General features: G+C 47.9%; 1 protein-coding gene across 8 annotated transcripts in view; it reads left to right on the top strand.

The window, feature by feature from the left end:
• Positions 1-11,809, top strand: part of Dag1 (dystroglycan 1) — a 56,148-nt gene extending 44,339 nt beyond the window's left edge. For all 8 annotated transcript variants that reach the window (XM_031343188.1, XM_031343192.1, XM_031343190.1 and 5 more), the window contains one exon: positions 7,001-11,809. In XM_031343188.1, the coding sequence (XP_031199048.1) occupies positions 7,001-9,403 (2,403 nt within the window). In that variant the 3' untranslated portion in view covers positions 9,404-11,809. The remainder of the gene's footprint in view (positions 1-7,000) is intronic.
• Positions 11,810-20,597: the final 8,788 nt, after the last annotated feature.

The raw sequence follows: 20,597 nt of genomic DNA, 5'->3' as shown, positions 1-20,597 counted from the left end.
AAAAAAAAAAAAAAAAAAAAGTGGTCCTGAACCACTCAGCATGGGTGCTGGGCACTGAACTTTGGTCCTTTAAGAAATGTATCCTTTTTTTTCTCCCTTTTTTCCTTTTTTTGAGTTGTAAAATAATTAGAATGTTTCTCCCTTCCTTTGTCTTCCCTCCAGAAGGTCTCATATACCACTCTCTAGACTTCTGGAAAGTCATGGCTTCTTTTTTACTCATATATTTCTAAATATAACCTGCTTGGTCTGTATAATGGTACTTACATGGATGTTTCCAGGGCTGACCATTTAGCACTAGGCAACCAATCAGTGTGCCCTTCCATGGGCAAGTGTACCTCCCCTGCTCCCAGCTTGCCTCAGTTGCCCACAGTTCTAGGGTTGAGGCCCCTTGGCTTTTCTCCACCCACTTTTGGGATGTCCAGTAGTTTTATCCTTGTTACAGCTCACATTTGGGCAGCTATATTGAGACCTATGGGTGTTTTGTTTTGTTTTTGAAATAGGTTTTGTTTTGGTTTTCAAGACAGAGTTTCTCTGTGTAGCCCTGACTATCCTGGAACTCACTCTGTAGACCAGGCTGGCCTCGAACTCAGAAATCCGCCTGCCTCTGTCTCCTAAGTGCTAGGATTAAAGGCGTGAGCCACCACTGCCCGGCCTTGAAATAGGGTTTCACTATGCATCACTGGCTGGAGTGGATCTCACTATGTAGACCAGGCTATCCTTGAACTCACAGAGATCTACCTCTGCCTCCAAGTGCTGGGAAGAAGAAAGTATTCTTAACTGATAAACTATTTCTCCAGCCTTTGTTTTTAAATTACATTTATTTGGATGTGGGTGTGGTTAAGGGGAGTGTGCCTTGGATCTTGTGTGGAATTAGAGGAGTTGTTTCTCTCCTTTCCATGTGGGTCTGGGGGATCAAACTCAGCTATGTCTTAGTGTCAGGTCTAGAAGCTCCAAGCACTGAGCCAGCTTCTGGTCCTGGTTATATATATATATATTTTATTTATTTATTTTATGTATATGAGTACATTGTAGCTGTAGAGATGGTTGTGAACCACCATGTGGTTGCTGGGATTTGAACTCAGGACCTTCTGTAGAGCAGTCAGTGCTCTTAACCACTGAGCCATCTCTCCAGCCCCCTGGTTATATTTTTAATCTTTTCTTATTTGTTGTAGCTTGAGCTTTAGCCCATTATTTTTAATACTCATTGTGAATGTAACTTTCAGTGACTGTCTAGTTTCTTTCTTGTCCTTGAAATAGTGTCTCACTATGTTCACAAAGATCTACGTGCCTGTGTCTTCCCATTAAAGTAGTGTGGCACCATGCCTGACATAAGAAACACTTTAGGTCAAATATGTTGGCACATGTTTACAATCCTAGTCTTGGAGATGTTGAGGCAGGAAGATTAGGAGTTCAAGGCCATCCTTGGCTGGCACAGTCAATTTGAGGCCAGGTTGAACACAGGAGACTCTTGTCTCAAGCAAGCAGCAGCAGCAGCAGCAGCAGCAGCAGGAGTACTGTAGACGTATTGCCAAGCTGCTTGTGTAGGGTAAGCTCCAGATCACACTGACACCTTGTACCTGTCACCCTCTGTCCAAGCCATTCCTTGTTCCTGCTCAGAAAGTCCCTTACCTATGTTCTTGACTAAGAGACGTTTTGTCACTCATCTGCAGTAAGCTCTAGGCCTTGCGCTCTGCCCCCAGCTCTCCTTTCTCTCCCTTTTGCCTCTTTATGTCTTACCCTCACCTCGTCTGCCCCTTTCTGTTCTGGTTTCTCCTCTCTCAGGGCTCCTTAAGCCCTTTCCTCTCTCCTCCTTTCCTTCTGCCCTCTTTCTTAGTACTGTCATCCCTTTCAGATTCAGTTTGAACATCCTTTGAGCTATTAGAGTTCTGTTCTCCATCTGGTGAAAGCAGTCTTTTTTTTTTTTTTTTTTTTTTTTTTTTTTTTTTTGGTGTTTTCGAGACAGGGTTTCTCTGTATAACCCTGGCTGTCCTGGAACTCACTCTGTAGACCAGGCTGGCCTCGAACTCAGAAATCCACCTGCCTCTGCCTCCCAAGTGCTGGGACTAAAGGCGTGCGCCACCACCGCCCGGCCAGGTGAAAGCAGTCTTGCCACAAATGAATGCTATGACCTTCTTCTTAAATGTCTGTCCTGGACACCCGGCACAGTACTTGGCCTGTAGACCCAGCACTCCAGGAGGCTGAGATGGTTGACAGCCAGCCTGGGTTATAGAGGAAGACTTTGTCTATAAAACAGAACAAGACAGACAAATCCTCAGTAATAAATACATGCTTGAAATTTTTACTTTTTGTTATTTTGTGTCTTGTCTCCTGTTACCTAATAGACCTTCATATGTTTCTTTCTACCTCAAACCTGGTTTGACTTCTCAAAGCCTCTGTACATTGGCACGAGTGTTGGGTCTGGGCCACTCCAGGCCATGCTGTGGCCATAGTCTATTGTGGAGAGTCTCCAGTGCAGTCCTTTTATGTGCCCAGCCTGCACCATGGATAACCAGCAATGACTCGGGCTTAGTACCTCCTCTTTAGGGTAATCGGGGAGGAGTTGGTGTCAGGTAGTAGGGAGCGTGCCTTTAATCTTAACATGCAGGAGGATTTCCTTCAGTTTCAACTGCAGAGTGAGGCCCTGTCTGAAAAAATAAAACAAAAATGTAATAGGCAAGAAACACTTCATACCGCTGGGCGGTGGTGGCGCACGCCTTTAATCCCAGCACTTGGGAGGCAGAGGCAGGTGGATTTCTAAGTTCGAGGCCAGCCTGGTCTACAGAGTGAGTTCCAGGACAGCCAGGACTATGCAGAGAAACCCTGTCTGGAAAAAACAAAACAAAACAAAAAAAGAAACACTTCATATCACCTGAGAGATGGGGCTGTCCCTGTAGAGCCCTCTCAGAGATCTCATTTTGGTACAGCCTGCAAAGGGTGGCTTTTCTTCGTCCCTGCTTTTTTTCAGCCTCCTTGCTTTCAGACAATGTGGACTTTTCCTCAGCCCAAGATGTCTGCAGGCTGGGAGCAGCCCTTGCTGGGGCTCTGCGCAGCCGCAGCCGCTGGCTTGGGCTACCTAATTGTTTCCCTGAGAACAATGGTTACTCTCTGTGGTCAGGAAGAGGGCTTCATGAAAGGAGCTTTTTTTTTTTTTTTTTTTTTTTTTTTTTTTTTTTTTTTGGATGCTTGAGAGCTTTGTGGCAACGCAGCCTGCGTGAGATGAACTGCAGTTTCTTCCTGCTTCGAGTGGGTGTTCCCTGGTTCTGAATGGACCCCTTGTGAGCATGGCACACCGGGAAGTGTGGGTTGCCAAAGGAAAGCGTCCTTGGGAGTAGGCTGTTAGAATGGTATTTGTCCAGACTCATCAACTTAAATACTTATTGAAAATAGAGGCTTCCATTTTTTTTTAATTACTGGCAAGAGCTGAGAAATAAAATGATAAAGTAAAAATGGATGCCAAGGCTTAGGGTAGAAGAACTGACTGTGAGAACTTTTTAAGTGGCTAAAACTATGTTTAGCTGCTCTTCTGGGGAGATGATTAAATTTTTAAAGATTTTTTTTTTCTGTATGTATATGCCTCGCATGTACGGAAACACCTGCACAGGCCAGAAGAGGACATCAGATTTCCTGAAACTAGAGTTATAGGCAGTTGTACTCTTAACTACTGAGCCATCTCTCCACTCCCAAAGATTAATTTTTAGGGAGAATAGTTAACATCAGATAAAGTACTTCACAGCTCAGATCAGAAGGGTACCAGCTGGGCTGGAATGTGGTCCTGAGGTCCTGGTCTTTGTCAGAGGAGCCAAGTATAGTTCTGACATTGATATATCTAGACGTGGAATGAGTGATTCTCCCTTGCAGTTGTGGCTTTGTTTTACTTAGCATGGTTTATTACTTCTGATGGCTGACCCTCGGGCCTCAAGCTAGACCTGTGTTCTCTCTCTGTATGTAGCTCTGCATTGTGACTGCCACACTTACCACTTGCAGAAGGCCACGGGATAGAACACAAAGGGTATGACCACCTCAATTGGGAGTGCTTCAGAGTGTTTTCTGTGGCTCCTTGCAGCCAACCTTCCAGGTAATCTTGCAGGTTGGCCTAGCCAGGTTGACATGATTAAGGGGAGAGAGCTGAAGGTTAAGGGCCTGTGACAAGGTCTGAGGGAAGGTTGTAGGAACTTTACCTGAGCAGGTAGGTGGTCTAGGCTTTAATAGGGACCAGGCAAAGATAGCACCTAGCATATCTGTAAGTGAACACAGGGGAAGCGTAGGGCTTGATGAGTACAGAGGTACTCGTTGGAATATGCTACCGTAGAGATGCAGAGGACCCACCAGCAGGTTTGTAGTAATAGGGAACTGATTTTGCAGGCCACTGTCAGCAGTGCAAGTTCTTGTTCATGGAGTCTGCTTCCCTGCCCTTCCTGCGTGGATGTATCTTGCAGGCCCTGAATGACAGCACTTAACAGTTTTGGGGTTCAAAAGCTCATTAAAATTAACTCAGTTGTCGCAGGAGTGTGACTTCAGTTTTGTCCTTTGGCTGTATTTACTGGCTTATTGAGACTGTGAATGAAACCTTTTTTGATGAAGAATAAGTAATGGAAACTCCTACTCAATTGCTCTTTCTCCATGCCTTGAAGGGTGCTGGTTTAGAGTAAGAGCCTTTGCTTGTATTTCCTGGCATGTAATGCATATGGATACTTCTCTGTTACAGCCCCTGCCAATCTGGCTGCAAACTTTCCGTCTTCCGAGTTCTGTTCTGTGTAAGAAGGCATAAGTAAAGAATATGGAGTCAGTGTCTTAGAACTGAACTCACTGGTCATCTCACAGTGTAGGCTAAAGGGGGTTGGGGGTTGTTTGTTGTAGTTTTTGCTTTGTTTTTGTTTTTTGTTTTTGTTTTGTTTTGTTTTGGTTTGGTTTGGTTTTTTGAGACAGGGTTTCTCTGTGTAGCCTTGGCTGTCCTGGAACTCACTCTGTAGACCAGGCTGGCCTCGAACTCAGAGATTCGCCTGCCTCTGCCTCCCAAGTGCTGGGATTAAAGGCATGCACCACCACCGCCCGGCTCTTGCTTTTGTTTTTGAGACAGGGTTTCTCTGTGTATTCCTGGCTGTCCTGGAAATACATTTTGTAGACCAGGCTGGCCTTGAACTCAACAGAGATCTGCTTGTTTCTAGTGCTGGCATTGAAGGCATGTCCCACCACACCTGGCTGGGGATCAGAATTTTAAATCTGGCATTTGAAGTCTGTGGTAGAAGGTGTCTTGGATACAGATGTGAGGTTTGAACTGGCGTCTCCTCCAAGCACTCAGTTCTTGCTGTTGGTAGGAAGGAGACCTCGGCAGCCCCTGGGGGCCCAGAGGCATGGCATTATTAGCTCCTGTGCCATAGGGCCTGTGGTAAGCTGTGTGGCCTTAAATTAAAAATAATCCCTGAGCTAGTGTTGAAGATTTCCTCCTGTTGTCCATTGTGTCTCTGGACTTAGGGCAGGCCCATGGCGCTGAAAGCAGTTTCAGTCAGAGCAGAGAATTATGACTTTTCTTGAATCAGGGACAGGAGTTGGTATATCACAAGCGTGCGCGGAGCTGAACATGGGACCTGGGCTATAGAAGCAAGTATTAATTTCTCTCTTGTCAGCTGATAGAAATTACTTTGGGTATCTGAGTATTTTAATTTATGTCATTGTGGGAAAGGACTTGCACATTGAAAGAAGTCTGAACAATTCTTTTGGGGATAATAAAGAATTGCGCTCCTTAGGACTCTTCTGTGTCGACAACAGAAGTGGACTGTGTACCTTCTCTTTTCTTTCTTTCTTTTTTTTTTTTTTTTTTTTTTTTTTTTTTTTTTTTTTTTTTTTTTTTTTTTTTTTTTTTTTTTTTGAGACTTTGTTTTATGTATCTTACCTTAAGTTCGAATCACTATGTGTTTACCACACCCACATTATTTAGTCCTGGAGATTGAGCCCAGGGGTTGGTGCAGTCTAGACAAGCATTCTGAGTTCATCCCTGAGACACCTGTGGTCGACATTGTTCTAGAATAGTTTTAGTCACCCTACTCTGGGTACCACAGTTCTTGGGGTTTGAGAAGTGGGATTCATTTAGATAGACATTGCAACTAATTATTTTATAAGAAATGTGTACCCGATCTTTATGCATGAAGTGATGATTTATTATAAAACAACTCATTCTGGGGTATGGACCTTCCTTATCCCCAGACTTAGGTGCCCTTGCATTTGTGTGCAGGCAAGGTACTCGAAGATGGGCATACGACCTGAGCAGTGTATGTCTGCCAAGAGTAATAGAGGGGATTGGAGAGGGTGTTTCAGGCTGGAATAAAGTGCTGTGACCTAACTACAGGGAGGAGTAGGCAAGTAGGGTGTGTCACTCATAGAAAAGGCCACAAGAATCCTTGTTTTTTAACTTACATGTTTTCACTGGTTTTATTTTTTAAGATTTATTTTTTATTTATGTCTCAGTGTGTTTGTGGGCATGAGTTTATGTGCACATGTGTGCAGTTGCTAGAGTAGGCCAGAGGAGGTTAGGATCTCCAGCAGCTGCAGTTAGAGCTGCCCAGTGTGGGTGCTAGGAACAAAATCTCAGTCCTCTGGAGGAGCAGTCTGCCCGCTTAGCTGCGCCAGCTCTCTAGCTTTGGTTGGTCGTTTTTAGAGACAGGGTCTCAAACCGTACCCCAGACTGGCCTTCAACTCATCCTGCCTTACACCTGACTCCTGAGTTCTGGGATTACCCCCGAGCGCTGTAATGCCCCATCAGAGTCCATCCATCTAAAAGGACCATGGCACCCTAATGTGTGTCAGCGTGTCCCAGTCTGGTGGTCATGTAACAGAGCATTCCTGCTTTCCTCAGGAGGCGATGAGTTGGATTTCCCAGCAGGAATTCTAAATTTATTCCTCCAGCTTATCACATACCTCAGGTTAGACCTGTGGTTATTATGGTAATCATTTTAGGCTAGGCAATGATGATAACATTTATAACTCACACTTATGTTTCTTTTAGGTGTCTGCAGCAGGGAAGGAGGCCTTGCCGTCTTGGCTACACTGGGACCCACACAGTCATATTTTGGAAGGCCTTCCTCTTGACACTGATAAAGGTGTACATTACATCTCAGTGAGTGCTGCGCGCCTGGGAGCCAATGGGAGCCACGTCCCCCAGACTTCCAGTGTGTTCTCTATTGAGGTCTACCCTGAAGACCACAATGAGCCACAGTCTGTACGGGCAGCCTCGTCAGAGCCTGGTGAAGGAGTGCCATCTGCCTGTGCTGCTGATGAGCCAGTGACTGTCCTCACAGTGATTCTGGATGCTGACCTCACCAAGATGACCCCAAAGCAAAGGATTGATCTGCTGAACAGAATGCAGAGCTTCTCAGAAGTAGAACTTCATAACATGAAGTTGGTGCCTGTAGTGAACAATAGACTGTTTGACATGTCGGCCTTCATGGCTGGCCCTGGAAATGCAAAGAAAGTGGTAGAGAATGGGGCTCTGCTGTCCTGGAAACTAGGCTGCTCCTTGAACCAGAATAGCGTCCCTGACATCCGTGGGGTAGAAACCCCTGCTAGGGAGGGTGCTATGTCTGCCCAGCTTGGTTATCCTGTGGTGGGCTGGCACATTGCCAATAAGAAGCCCACTCTCCCTAAACGAATCCGGAGGCAGATCCATGCCACGCCTACACCTGTTACTGCCATTGGACCCCCAACCACGGCCATTCAGGAGCCACCATCTAGGATAGTGCCTACTCCCACATCTCCAGCCATTGCACCTCCAACAGAGACCATGGCTCCTCCTGTCAGGGATCCTGTTCCAGGGAAGCCCACGGTCACCATTCGGACGCGAGGGGCCATTATTCAGACCCCAACTCTGGGCCCTATCCAGCCTACTAGGGTGTCAGAAGCCGGTACCACGGTTCCTGGCCAGATCCGCCCAACACTGACAATTCCTGGCTATGTAGAGCCCACAGCCGTCGTTACTCCTCCGACAACTACCACAAAGAAGCCACGAGTATCCACGCCAAAGCCAGCAACGCCTTCAACTGATTCATCAACTACCACAACTCGGAGGCCGACCAAAAAACCACGGACACCCCGACCAGTGCCCAGGGTCACCACCAAAGCACCCATCACCAGATTGGAGACAGCTTCTCCACCCACTCGAATCCGTACTACCACCAGTGGAGTGCCCCGTGGGGGAGAACCTAACCAGCGGCCAGAGCTCAAGAACCACATTGATAGGGTAGACGCCTGGGTGGGAACCTACTTCGAGGTAAAGATCCCATCAGACACCTTCTATGACAATGAGGACACCACTACCGACAAGCTCAAGCTGACCCTGAAACTTCGAGAGCAGCAGTTAGTAGGTGAGAAATCTTGGGTTCAGTTTAACAGCAACAGCCAGCTCATGTATGGCCTGCCTGACAGCAGCCATGTGGGAAAGCATGAGTATTTCATGCATGCCACAGACAAAGGGGGCCTCTCTGCTGTGGATGCCTTCGAGATCCATGTTCACAAGCGCCCACAGGGGGACAAGGCTCCTGCACGGTTCAAGGCTAGGCTTGCAGGTGATCCGGCACCAGTGCTGAATGACATCCACAAGAAAATTGCTTTGGTAAAGAAGTTAGCTTTTGCCTTTGGGGATCGAAACTGCAGCTCCATCACCCTTCAGAACATCACCCGGGGCTCAATTGTGGTCGAATGGACCAACAACACTCTGCCCCTGGAGCCCTGCCCCAAGGAGCAGATCATAGGGCTGAGCCGCAGGATTGCTGATGAAAACGGGAAACCTCGTCCTGCCTTCTCCAATGCTCTGGAGCCTGACTTTAAGGCTATGAGTATTGCTGTGACGGGCTCTGGCAGTTGTCGGCACCTCCAGTTTATCCCTGTTGGACCACCCTCTCCTGGAACCTCAGCTGCGCCAGCCACAGAGGTTCCAGACAGGGACCCTGAGAAGAGCAGTGAGGATGATGTTTACCTACACACAGTTATCCCAGCTGTTGTGGTTGCAGCCATCCTGCTCATAGCTGGAATCATCGCTATGATCTGCTATCGCAAGAAGAGGAAGGGCAAACTGACTCTTGAGGACCAGGCCACCTTTATCAAGAAGGGGGTACCTATTATCTTTGCAGATGAGCTGGATGACTCCAAGCCCCCGCCCTCTTCCAGCATGCCGCTTATCTTGCAGGAAGAGAAGGCTCCCCTCCCACCTCCTGAGTACCCCAACCAGAGTGTGCCCGAGACCACTCCTCTGAACCAGGACACTGTGGGAGAGTACACACCCCTGCGGGATGAGGATCCTAATGCACCTCCCTACCAGCCACCCCCACCCTTCACGGCTCCCATGGAGGGCAAGGGCTCCCGTCCCAAGAACATGACCCCATACCGATCACCCCCTCCGTATGTCCCCCCTTAACCCACAAGCGCCTGGGTGGAGGCAGGGGTAGGGCAGGGGCCTGGAGACAACTTGGTGTTGTCTGTAGAGACCGGTGGCCCACAGACCATTGCCCACCGGTACCCAACACCTGACCTAGCACACACTGACACACAGGGCCTGGACAAGCCCGCCCTCTCTGGTCCTCCCAAACCCCAAAGCTGCTGGAGAGACTTTGGGGGACTTTTTTATTTTTGTTTTTTGCCTAACAGCTTTTTGTTTGTTCATAGAGAAGTCTTGGCTGCGTTTTTGATGGCTCTGAAGCACTGTTTGAGTAGAGGTAGAAGGAGGGAGCGAGGACCGTGAATGAACTCGCAGGCAGTGCTGGGCGGCCCCAGCTCTCTGCATTTTGCCTTTAACACTAACTGTACTGTTTTTTCTATTCACGTGTGTCTAGCTGCAGGATGTAACATGGAAAACAGTAGCTAAAGATTACATTCAAAGGACTTTCAGAAATTAAGGTTAAGTTTTTACATTTAATCTGCTGTTTACCTAAACTTGTACGTATAATTTTTGGGTGGGTATGGGGAATTGCTTTGCTAAAAATAAGCTCCCAGGGTGTTTCAAACTTAGAGAAGACCAAGGGACAGTATTTTTTATCAAAGGAATCCTATTTTTTCACACTATGTCAACTTGGTTGCTCTGATATCCCAGAGCCTGCCTGAGGGCCTCCTGGGCCTGGCTCGGGTGCCAGGGTCCTGGTGCTGGGTTTGCTCCCCCGCTGTTGCTAGGGGCTGGAAGCTGGAGGGGCCTCTTGGGCCATGGACATCCTGACCTCTACCCCATGCACGCTAGTGGCCCACCACCAAGGGGGTCTTCATTTCTGTGGGAAAGGGACTCCAAAAGGCATTGGTGGCCGTGGCCTCCAACCTAGGTGCTCCAAGGTGGGCCAGCTGCTCGTTGGGGCACCTGGGAAGGTCGAAGGACTCCACCTCATCAACTTTTCTTTTCCCCTTCTCTGTGGGTTTGATTTTGTTTTGTTTTGTTCTTTTCCTTCCCTCTTAAAAGGAATATCATGGTCTTTGAAACGCTCAGTGGGGGACATTTTGGTGAAGATGCAATATTTTTATGTCATGTGATGCTCTTTCCTCACTTGACCTTGGCCACTTTGTCCCAACAGTCCACAGCCCTACCCCATACACCCTGCCCTCTCTTCTCTGGCGCTCCAGTCCTGGGCCTTGGGCCTGAACAACTGGAAAAGGTCTGGTGGCTGGGGAGGAGTGCCAGCAATAGTTCATAGTAAAAATCTGTGGGCTCTCAAAGCTAATTTTTTACTAAAGTTTTTATACAGCCTCAAATTGTTTTATTAAAAAAAAAAGATTAAAAAATGGTGATGCTTAACAGCGGTTTGTACACGCTCCTAGTGTTGATCCCATGGAACTGATGGCTCTGCTCATTTTACCCTCCCCCCCTTCTTTTCCTAATGGTTAAATTCTGGATTACATAGAGGCTTCCTTTGCCTTTTTTAGCAGAACATCGTCCATCTGTCTGCATCTCTGTCCCATGACTCAGGGGCACCTACTCTGCTTTGATTCTCCTCCTTTGGAAGAAACCATTTTGAGCATGCCTTTTCTTGATGTCTGAGTTATTTTGGGTACCTTTTAGGGAGGAATGCCTTTTGCAATAATGTATCCCTTCCCTGATCAGGGTGGGTGGGTGGACCCAGGCTCCCTTTGCAACGGAGCAGTAACTTCTAAGCCATATCGACTGTTTAGCAGAGGGTGTGCTGTCTCAGGAAGGAAGGCCAGTCGGACAGAAGCATCGCCTCCAAACGGTGGTTCCTTCTGCATTCTCCACAAGGCCTACCCTTCCTGCTCAGCCCCCAGGAGGGTTCTTTGCAGTGAGCAGTGCCCCATGGGGGAGTCTGCCGATAAGTGCTTCATGGATGGCTGGTGACTGGGCCTTGTGCCTCCAAGCTCTGGTCCAAGCTTGAGTTTTCTTGATGTCCCAGAGTCAAGAGCAGGGATCTAACCTGATAAAATTATTTCTGGTGACCTCATCAAAAATAAATAAATAAATAAATCCCACTATTCCAGGTGAGGGCTTTGGAACGCCTTCCAGATAACTCTTGTTGCTGTTAGCAACCCCACCATTGGGCATTGCCATGTAGAGGGGAGGCTGGCCCAGAGTGGCCTGTTGTCATAGCAACTGGAGGCAGTGGGGCAGTGAACAGAATAACAAGAGCAACAATGCCTTTGCAGGCAGCCCCCTCCCTGAGGCCTGAGCTGGCGATGGCCATTAGACTCTGAGACAGAGAGCCAATCTCACATTCAAGTGTTCACCAACCACTGACGTGTTTTTATTTCCTTCTATATGATTTTAAGATGTGTTTTCTGCATTCTGTATAGAAACATATCAAACTAAATAAAAGCAGTGTCTTTATTACAATGTGGGCTCTTGTGGTTCCTGGGTGTGAATTATGGGATGGGATCAGTCATGTTAGAAAAGGGCAGCTCAGGGAACCCCTGCAGCAGCTTTCATTTTTGTACTTCCGGGAAGGCCAGGTCTGAATTCCAGGAACTTTGCCAATATGCAGACTCCTTCTAGTGCTCCTTCTGCCTTTGAGTCAGTCAAGACTAATTTTGGTCCTCAGTTTCCTCATTTGCAAAGGTAGGGTATGAGGTAGAGTGGGAAGTGGGTAGGGTAGAGGGTGGTGGGAAATGTGCTGTCACAGACTTCGTGCCTCAGAAGGGGCAGCCTCTGGTCAGGTCTTCAGGCTAATCCTGAAGGCTGGGGTGGCTGGGGTGGAGCTCCACTGTGGCTTTTACCCAAAAATACCTATGGGCTTGGAATTGGCCTTAGAGAACAGTTTCTAGCCAGTGTGTTTTGTTCTTGAGCTTCCAGATTGTAGGTGGCCAGCCCTAAGTGCCTGTCAGGATGTAGACAGGCTTGGGTAGAATGAGCAGACTGCAGACTTAGGAAAGGCAGGTGTTTTCCTAGGACAGTGCTTACATGTGGGAAGGAGAGATGCAGCAGTTGTTGCCAGAGGGCCACTGGTTACAGAAAAACGGTGCCTCTTCTGGTTTATCTCTGCTTCTATCAGCTCACCATGAGACATTGCACCCCACTTTTCCCCATGGTCCCAAAATGTTTGCAGTTGGCACCTTGGAAATGCCAAGGTAAAGCCAGCCTAGGCACAGAAGCCCTGTCTTAAGGCAGACATGGTGGTGCACACTGATAACCTAAGTTCTTGGGAGGTGGAGCCAAGAGAATCAGGAGTTCAAGGACCGCATCGGCTGCTTAGTAAGTTTCACCTGGGATTCATGGGACCTTGTCCAAAGACCATGTCAGTAAAGACTTCTGACAAGTGTTCAAAGACACATGCCTCACTGAGCCCTCCAGGCCTTGCAGCAGGAACCCTAGAAATGACCCCACATCCGCTCTCACTTAAGCTGACCCTCAGAAAGCTCAGCTTAAGATCTAACTCGGGATGATCTGAGGAACTGGCAGAAGCAAAGCTGCAGGCTGCAGGAAGATCCACCTGCGGCTCCCTGTCCTCTCTGTGGGAGATGAATCTGCTCCCCAACACTCAAGCCAAGTTCCTATGAGCTTTTCTTGATGGGAGTGAGTCTGCCTGTGTCTTTTGAGCTAAACACAAGGTGATAGGAGGGGCTCAGGGGCAGGCAGAAGGGTCCTAATAGGAACCTGCTTTTCTACTTGATTTGACTCAGGGCTACTTCCTGGGATCCCTCCAGTGTGGTTCTCCAGTCTGTTATTTGAGGTTAGGACATTGCTGTCTCCAAGGGGCTCTAGGGTAACCAGTGAACTGGGGAATGGAGTTGAGATAATAGATTATATAGTCAGAATTGGCCTGCAAAAGAGATAGAGAGAAAAGCAGAGGGTCTGAATTCTTACCAATCTTGTGTAGACACTCACTTGAGAGCCAAGATCTCTGGGCCAATCATGGGAGAGACAAGGCTGTTGGCTAGAGGACCTTGTGCTTATGAATTGTGGCTCGCCTGGCTTCTAGTGGTTCCAGGCTATTGCTAAGATGTAGCTTCTTGCTTGTTTCTCCATGTTCCAACCAAATGAGCAGCTAGGAGGAGCTCTTCCCTGGTTTCTTTAAAATATGCAAGGTCTATCTCAAATACCAGTCTTTCAAGGCTAAGTTTCAGTCTCAGTATTGCTGTCTTAAAAATCCAAATCAGTCTAGCACAGTAGTACGTGCCTATAATCCAGAATGTGTGAAGAAGCAGAGGCATTAGGAGCAGGAATTCAAGGACAGCCTTGGCTATGTAGAAGATTTGAGATTAGTCTCGGCTACGTGAGACTAGCTTAAAACAAAAAGCCTGGTGTGGCCCACGTGTAATCCAGCATTCAGGAGCCAGAGGCATATGGATCTCTCTGAGTTTGAGGCCAGCTTTGTCTACATGGTGAGTTCCACTCCAGCCAAGACTACTTAGCAAGATCTTAGCAAGGTCTCAAAAAAGGGGGAGGTGGGGAGCAGAAGATGATGAGATGGCTCTCCAGTTCAGGGCACTTGCTATTTGTTAGTCCTGAGGACCCAAGTTCAGTGGCTAACACCCACATCTGGTGGCTCACAGTCTCCTGGATGCCCTCTCCTGGCCTTTGTGGGCACTCACACCCATGACATATGTTTAACAAAGACACACATACACATAAATAAAAACATCTTTAAAAAGGAAAAGATCAAGTGTGGTAGCACATGCTGTTAACCCCAGCATTTTGGGAGGCAGGTGGATCTCTTTCAGTTCCAGGCTGGCCAGGATTACACAGTGGGGGCCTATCTTGAAAATAAGGAAAAAGAAAGAAAAGTGGCTTATTTTACTTACTTCCTATAAAGTGCTGTCTTTGATGTACAGTGGCTAAGGCCCAGACAAGGCAGAGAAGTTGGCCACATTTTTTTCAAGCTAGCATAAGGCAGGTTCCATTCCTAGGTGTGACCCAAACGCTATTATTTTGTTTGTATTGTAGAAGAGCAAAGTTTTAAATAAACCCCATAATAAAGGATGGATTTACCACTTTTATGAGGACTCGAGAAGACGCAGAGGAGACAATAGTTTAAAGGAGGGGTGCCCATCTGCTGGGAATTCTGGTGGTAAGAGCAACAACTGACACCTAAGCATGGAGACTTGTCCCAAGTTGGCTACCCTCCATTGCTTCCTACTTTGCTGAAGGTGACTCGGATTTCATCTGACCCCACGTCTCTTGGGGGTTCCGTGAAGCCCAGGCTTCTAGGCAGGTTCGGGACCAGGGCAAGGATTAGGTCTCAATCTGGTAGTGGCTCCACAAGCACGCCAAGGGAGCCCCAGGAAGGAATGGGTCAGCTCCGATGTAGCCCGACTTCCAGGAGATGGCGATATAGGACTAAGAGGCCAGTGGTGGGCGGGGCTTGAAGAGGTGGGTTGTGGGTGGGGACACAAATGACGCAGGCATCGGAGAGTCGGGCTGTGGGCGGGAATGACTTAGGGAGGGAGGGATTAAATTGCGCCAGCATGGTTGGGAGGGGAGGGCCACCCTGGCATGTAGGCAGGGCTGAAGCACAGAGGCAGGCGGAGCGGTCCTCTAGTGGCCACAGGCTTCACTGCCCTGCGGGATTCTGAGCCTGTGTTTGGTAATTCAAGGCTGTCATTCACGCACTCCATTCTCCCTCCTAAAGGGAAGCCTGCAGAAGAATGGGTGATGTAGAGGCCCTGGCTTTGCGCTGGCTTCCGCTCTGGGGTTTGAATTCTGCCTGCAAAGTTTGAATTCTGGTGTATTATATAGTCTTGGGATTCTAACTACCCGTACTAGCAAGATGGCTTAGTGTATGGGCGCTTGCCTGAATTTGATCCCGTGATCCATACATAGAATGGAAAGAGAACCGACTCCAGCAAGTTGGTTTCTGATCCAAACTACCAAATAAAAAATGTAGGGCGGGTTGTGGAGACCCCCCATCCTTTGTCAGCGCCCCTCTCCTAGATCTCTCTTACTTTAAGACCCGTGTTCTATGGAGTCTAACTTCCACAGTTTGGGTTTGTTGGATTCTTAGTCTCTCCTTCTTCTTCTTCTTCTTCTTTTTTTTTGTTTGTTTTTTGGTTTTTTGGGTTTTTTTGTTGTTGTTTTTTTCGAGACAGGGTTTCTCTGTATAGCCCTGGCTGTCCTGGAACTTACTCTGTAGACCAGGCTGGCCTCGAACTCAGAAATCCGCCTGCCTCTGCCTCCCAAGTGCTGGGATTAAAGGCGAGCGCCACCACCGCCCGGCTGTCTCTCCTTCTTCGATCCTGAGAGCATCCGAGGCAGGGGATAGCCACATAAGGTACTGTGGGATCTGGGAGAGTCTAGGCTAGCAATTCGACACATCTGGTTGTACTCCTGGGCAAAGGACACGCCCTGAGGATGGGGAAGGGGAACTGGTGGTTCATTCTCTCGAGTGGACCTGGAGCCTGAGTGCCCTGAAACGACAGAGAATGCCTTTCCTCAGTTTGTCCAGCTCCCGGCACATACTGGGAAAGCAGGTGATCTCTAGCTGGCCAAGAGAGCTGTTATTTTCTGTCTGCAGAGTAGCTCAGTCTCAGGGGATGGAGAGGGGTAAGTTTGGAGCCTCCCAAAACAGGGACAAGCTGAGGATAGATCAGCCTTCCTTTACAGTGACTTGAGCTTAGTGCTCCAAGATCACGCCCTACTTCCCTTTGATACTAAGGGAATCTAAGGTTAAGAGTTTTAAGGCTGAGGACCTACAATGGGAGGTTGACCCTTTGGGGTCAAATGACCTTTTCATAGAGGTCGCCTAAGACATTAGAAATCACAGATATTTACATTACGATATACAACAGTAGCAAAATTACAGTTATGAAGTAGCAGCGAAAATAATTTATGGTCGGGGGTCACCACAACATGAGGAACTGTATTAAAGGATCTCAGCTATTGGGGGGGGGTTGAGAACCACTGTAAATCTTAGAACCTCTTCTAAAAAAGGTCTCGGGAAAGAGGTGGAGCAAAGAGCCGGTCCAGTTAGTGTCAGCAGGAGATGGGTGGACTTCTGAGGGATGCCTCTGAGAAGAGACTACCTTTGTTTTGGATGAACTCATCCTCAGGGAGCCCAGGTTGAGATGGGCAGGAACTGGCCATAGAGGATTCTAAAGTGGATGTAGACCTGCTGGATGCAGGAGCACATGCCCTGTACTGTGTGTGTGTGTGTGTGTGTGTGTGTGTGTGTGTGTGTGTGTATGAAAGTATGTGTGTAAGAATGTGTGTGTATGTGAGTGTGTGTGAATGTGGTGTGTGTGAGTGTGTGAATGTGTGTGAATGTGGTGTGTGTGTGAATGTGTGTGAATGTGGTATGTGTGAGTGTGTGAATGTATGTGTATGTGTGTGTGTATGAATGTGTGTGTATGTGAGTGTGTATGTATGTGAGTGTGTGTGAATGTGGTGTGTGTGAGTGTGTGAATGTGTGAGTATGAATGTGTGTATGTGAGTGTGTGTGAATGTGTGTGTATATGTGTGTGTGAGTGTGGTGTGAGTGTGTGAATGTGTGTGCATGTGAGTGTGTGTGTGTGAATGTGTGTATGTGAGTGTGTGTATGTGTGTAAAAGTGTGTATGTGTGAATGTGAGTGTGTGTGCCTTAGGGTTTTACTGCTGTGGACAGATACCATGACCAAGGCAACTCTTATAAGAACAACATTTAACCGGGGCTGGCTTACAGGTTCAGAGGTTCAGTCCATTATCATCAAGGCAGGAGCATGGCAGCATCCAGGCAGGCATGGTGCAGGAGGAGCTGAGAGTTCTACATCTTGTTCCAAAGGCTGCCAGGAGAAGACTGGTTCCCATGTGGTTAGGAGGAGGGTCTCTCTCATTGCCCACCCCCACAGTGACACACTTCCTCCAACAAGGCCACACCTCCTAATAGTGCCACTCCTTGGGCCAAGCATATTCAAACCACCACAGTGTGTTTGTATAAATGTGTGTATATGTGTGTGTTTGTATGTGTGTGTATGTGTGTATGAGTATGTGAATATGTGTATGAGTGTGTGTGTGTGTGTGTGTGAGTGTATGTGTTGGGATGAGATGAGAATACTTTGTTTTCCGGTGTCTAGTGTATGCTTAGAGTGAGGGCAGGGGTGCAGCTCAGTTTGTAGTGTTTGCCCAACATGCATAAAACCCTGGGTTCCATCCCTAGCACTACGTAAATCAGACGTGCTGGGGAAGACCGGCAGTTCCAGCACTGGAGAGGTGAGTACAGGAAAGTTCAAGGTTGCCCCGCTGCACGGTGGTACACATATTCAATCCCAGAATCTAGGAGGCAAAGACAGGTGGAGCTCTGTGACTTTGAGGCCAGCCTAATGTACATAGCAAGTTCCAGGACAGCCAGGGCTACATACTGAGACCTTGTTTCAAAACAAACAAACAATTAAGACTAAACGAGAGGTAGTGCAAATGAGAGTTTGAGGACCTGCGGACTGTGACCCCCTAGGCCCTGCCTCTGTAATAATTACTCTCACAACCCTGCTGTGCGTCCTGAGGCAGCACACCCCTGGAACTCCAGCCTCCTCAGAGAGACTCAGGCTCAGGGAGGGCTAGGATTCTTGGAGCAGCGTTGGGAATGGGCAGGGATGAACCTGTATGGAATTAGCTTTAATAAAGATGGGGAAGGCAATTCAATCGCACATTGGCCTTTCTGCTTACAGCAGATGGAGCCTGTCTTTTGCTCAGTTACTTGGAATTCTTAGTCTGCACTGTCAGCTCTTTGTCAGAAAGACTGCCTTCCCGGAGGGCTGATGCTCACACCAGGCCTCCCAGCTGGAGGGGTTAGCAATACAGAAATAGTAATGCTAACCCAGATGTTGCTGCCCAACTGATACCTGCTCCCACCCAGCCCAGATCCTGGGGGCAGCCAGGACAGTGTCTCCTCAGACAACCTCGATGTCTGAGTAGAGTGTCAGCCTTCCCTGTCTGGTGACACTATGCTTAAACGCACTACTACAGGTCAGGACAGTGGTCTGGTACTGAGGCCCCGGGGAGCAAGGGCTTTGGGTTTGGGGCCTGGTTTGAGCAGCAGACTGGCAAAGGTCAGACTTGGAGATCACAAGCTGAAGACAGCGGTTTCAACAGTCTCGACTCTCTGTTGTATCTCTAGAGCCTAACTCAAAACGTCAGTCAAGTTTAAATGACTGAAACCATCCATCCTGGCAGAGACGAGGGCATCTTTGCTGCAAACATCTTATAATCTTTTGTCTTGCTCCCCTGGGTTTGGTTTTGCTCTCAGTGACTTCAATCCTTTGCCTTATTCTCTCCTTCCATCCTGGACAGACAGAAGCTTTTCTGACAGTCCCGGAGGGCTTCCTAAGCACCCAGTAAAGATGACCAGGTCCCACAACCACCCTGATAAGGACGCAGATGGAACTCAGTGAAAGAAATGGCTTTATCTTACAGTCTGAGGTCCCAAGTAGCAAAGGGTGATTAGTCCCAGTAATGTACTTGGGTTTGTGTTAGGAAAGAATAGGGGAGTTGAGCAGGCAGGGACCTTCTTGATGGACTTCCCTGAATACAGACAGAACAGTATGATAGAGAGGCCACCCAGTAAGCTGTCTCCTTCCCCAAACAGGGGACAGGTCCGAATCTCTGTTGTCTTACTGGTACTCAGGGGATGCCATGAGAATGTGACCTTTCACTGGCGCCTTCTCTTCCTCATCCAGAGAACGAAGGTGGGTGAAGGGCACGACATAGAGATTCTGGAGGAGAGAACTCAAACTAGAGATTCAGGCTGGGCGTTTCCTGTAGTTTATTAGTAACAACTTGTATGTCTGTCTTTCTCCTACAAGCACAGCTCTTTAAGGACCATTCCCTTGAGCCTCTCTGGCCTGGCGCTGAGGGGTAGAGCAGGCACAAGAAGAGAATGAATGTGGTGTACATTAGTGAGACAGGCGGATCCAGTCCAGAGACGAGAGGGAGCAGTGCAGAGGGGCAAGCAGAGAAGCATGTTTTGACTCGGCCGCTTACAACTTGTAGAAACCACAGCTTCATTATTTTTTCTTGTCACAACAAGCCTTCGAACGTGTGTAACTCTAATAGCAGTGGGGCTTAATTAGCTTTCTTGGGAGCGATATGCAGGGGTGGTGGGGTTACGCTACTGGCAAATATTTCTGATGATTTTTTTTTCAAACTGCCTCTTTATATTGCAAGTAAAGATTTGCACACTGCAGCAGAAAGGTTCTATACGGGCAAAACATCCAGTGAATTCTATACTTTCCGGGTTTACTCTTTTTTCTGTTCTTCCAGGAACCATGGGCAGCTGAAGACTATAGTATGAACTTGAGTTTGCTTAGGCCAGCAGGGGGTCGTGGGGAGTAGGGACCATGGACATGGGCGGGACAGGATAAGATGTCTTTGTAGACTCCTGCCTACTTGGGGCGTGTCTGAGTCCCCGTCTATTGGCGGTGCCAGTGAACTTCAGCCTGGAGGGCAATTGTCTCTAGACTTCCTTCTCTCCTTTTCAGTTCTGTGTCTGTCTCTCTCATCCAAAGGAGAAGTGGGGGCAGGGGGTTGCATCTCATTGGGTGGCATGACAAACAGTGGGGATAGAATCCTGGAGATAAGCCTGAGTTCTCTCAGTCTCTCTGAAACAGCCCGAAGTGTCTATGGCATCCCAATATCCAAAATTCTCTTCAGCCACTCTTTCTTTTTGTATGTATGTTTTTTCTTTTTCCATTTTTTAAAAGAATTATTTATTTTATGTATATGAGTACACTATAACTGTCTTCAGACACACCAGAAGAGGGTGTCAGATCCCATTACGGTGGTTGGGAGCCACCATGTGGTTGCTGGGAATTGAACTCAGGACCTCTGTTTGTTTTTTTTTTTTTTTTTTTGGTTTTTCGAGACAGGGTTTCTCTGTGTAGCCCTGGCTGTCCTGGAACTCACTCTGTAGACCAGGCTGGCCTCGAACTCAGAAATCCACCTGCCTCTGCCTCCCAAGTGCTGGGATTAAAGGCGTGTGCCACCTGGCAGGACCTCTGGAAGAGCAGTCAGTGCTCTTAACCACTGAGCCATCTCTCCAGCCCTTCTTTTTGCATTTTAAATTATTTTTTATGTGTTTCTTACATACATAAGTGTTTGCTTGAATATATGTCTAGACATCAGATTCATTCAGTACCTGAGGAGGCCAGAAGAGGGCATCAGATCCTCTAGGCCTACAGTTAGTCTGTGTGTGTCTGTGTGTGTGTGTGTGTGTGTGTG

The sequence above is a fragment of the Mastomys coucha genome, unplaced genomic scaffold (genome assembly GCF_008632895.1).
Source record: "Mastomys coucha isolate ucsf_1 unplaced genomic scaffold, UCSF_Mcou_1 pScaffold23, whole genome shotgun sequence".
NCBI lineage: Eukaryota > Metazoa > Chordata > Mammalia > Rodentia > Muridae > Mastomys > Mastomys coucha.
The sequence above is the reverse complement of the archived record's forward strand: the minus strand, read 5'-3'. Positions and strand labels throughout refer to the sequence as shown.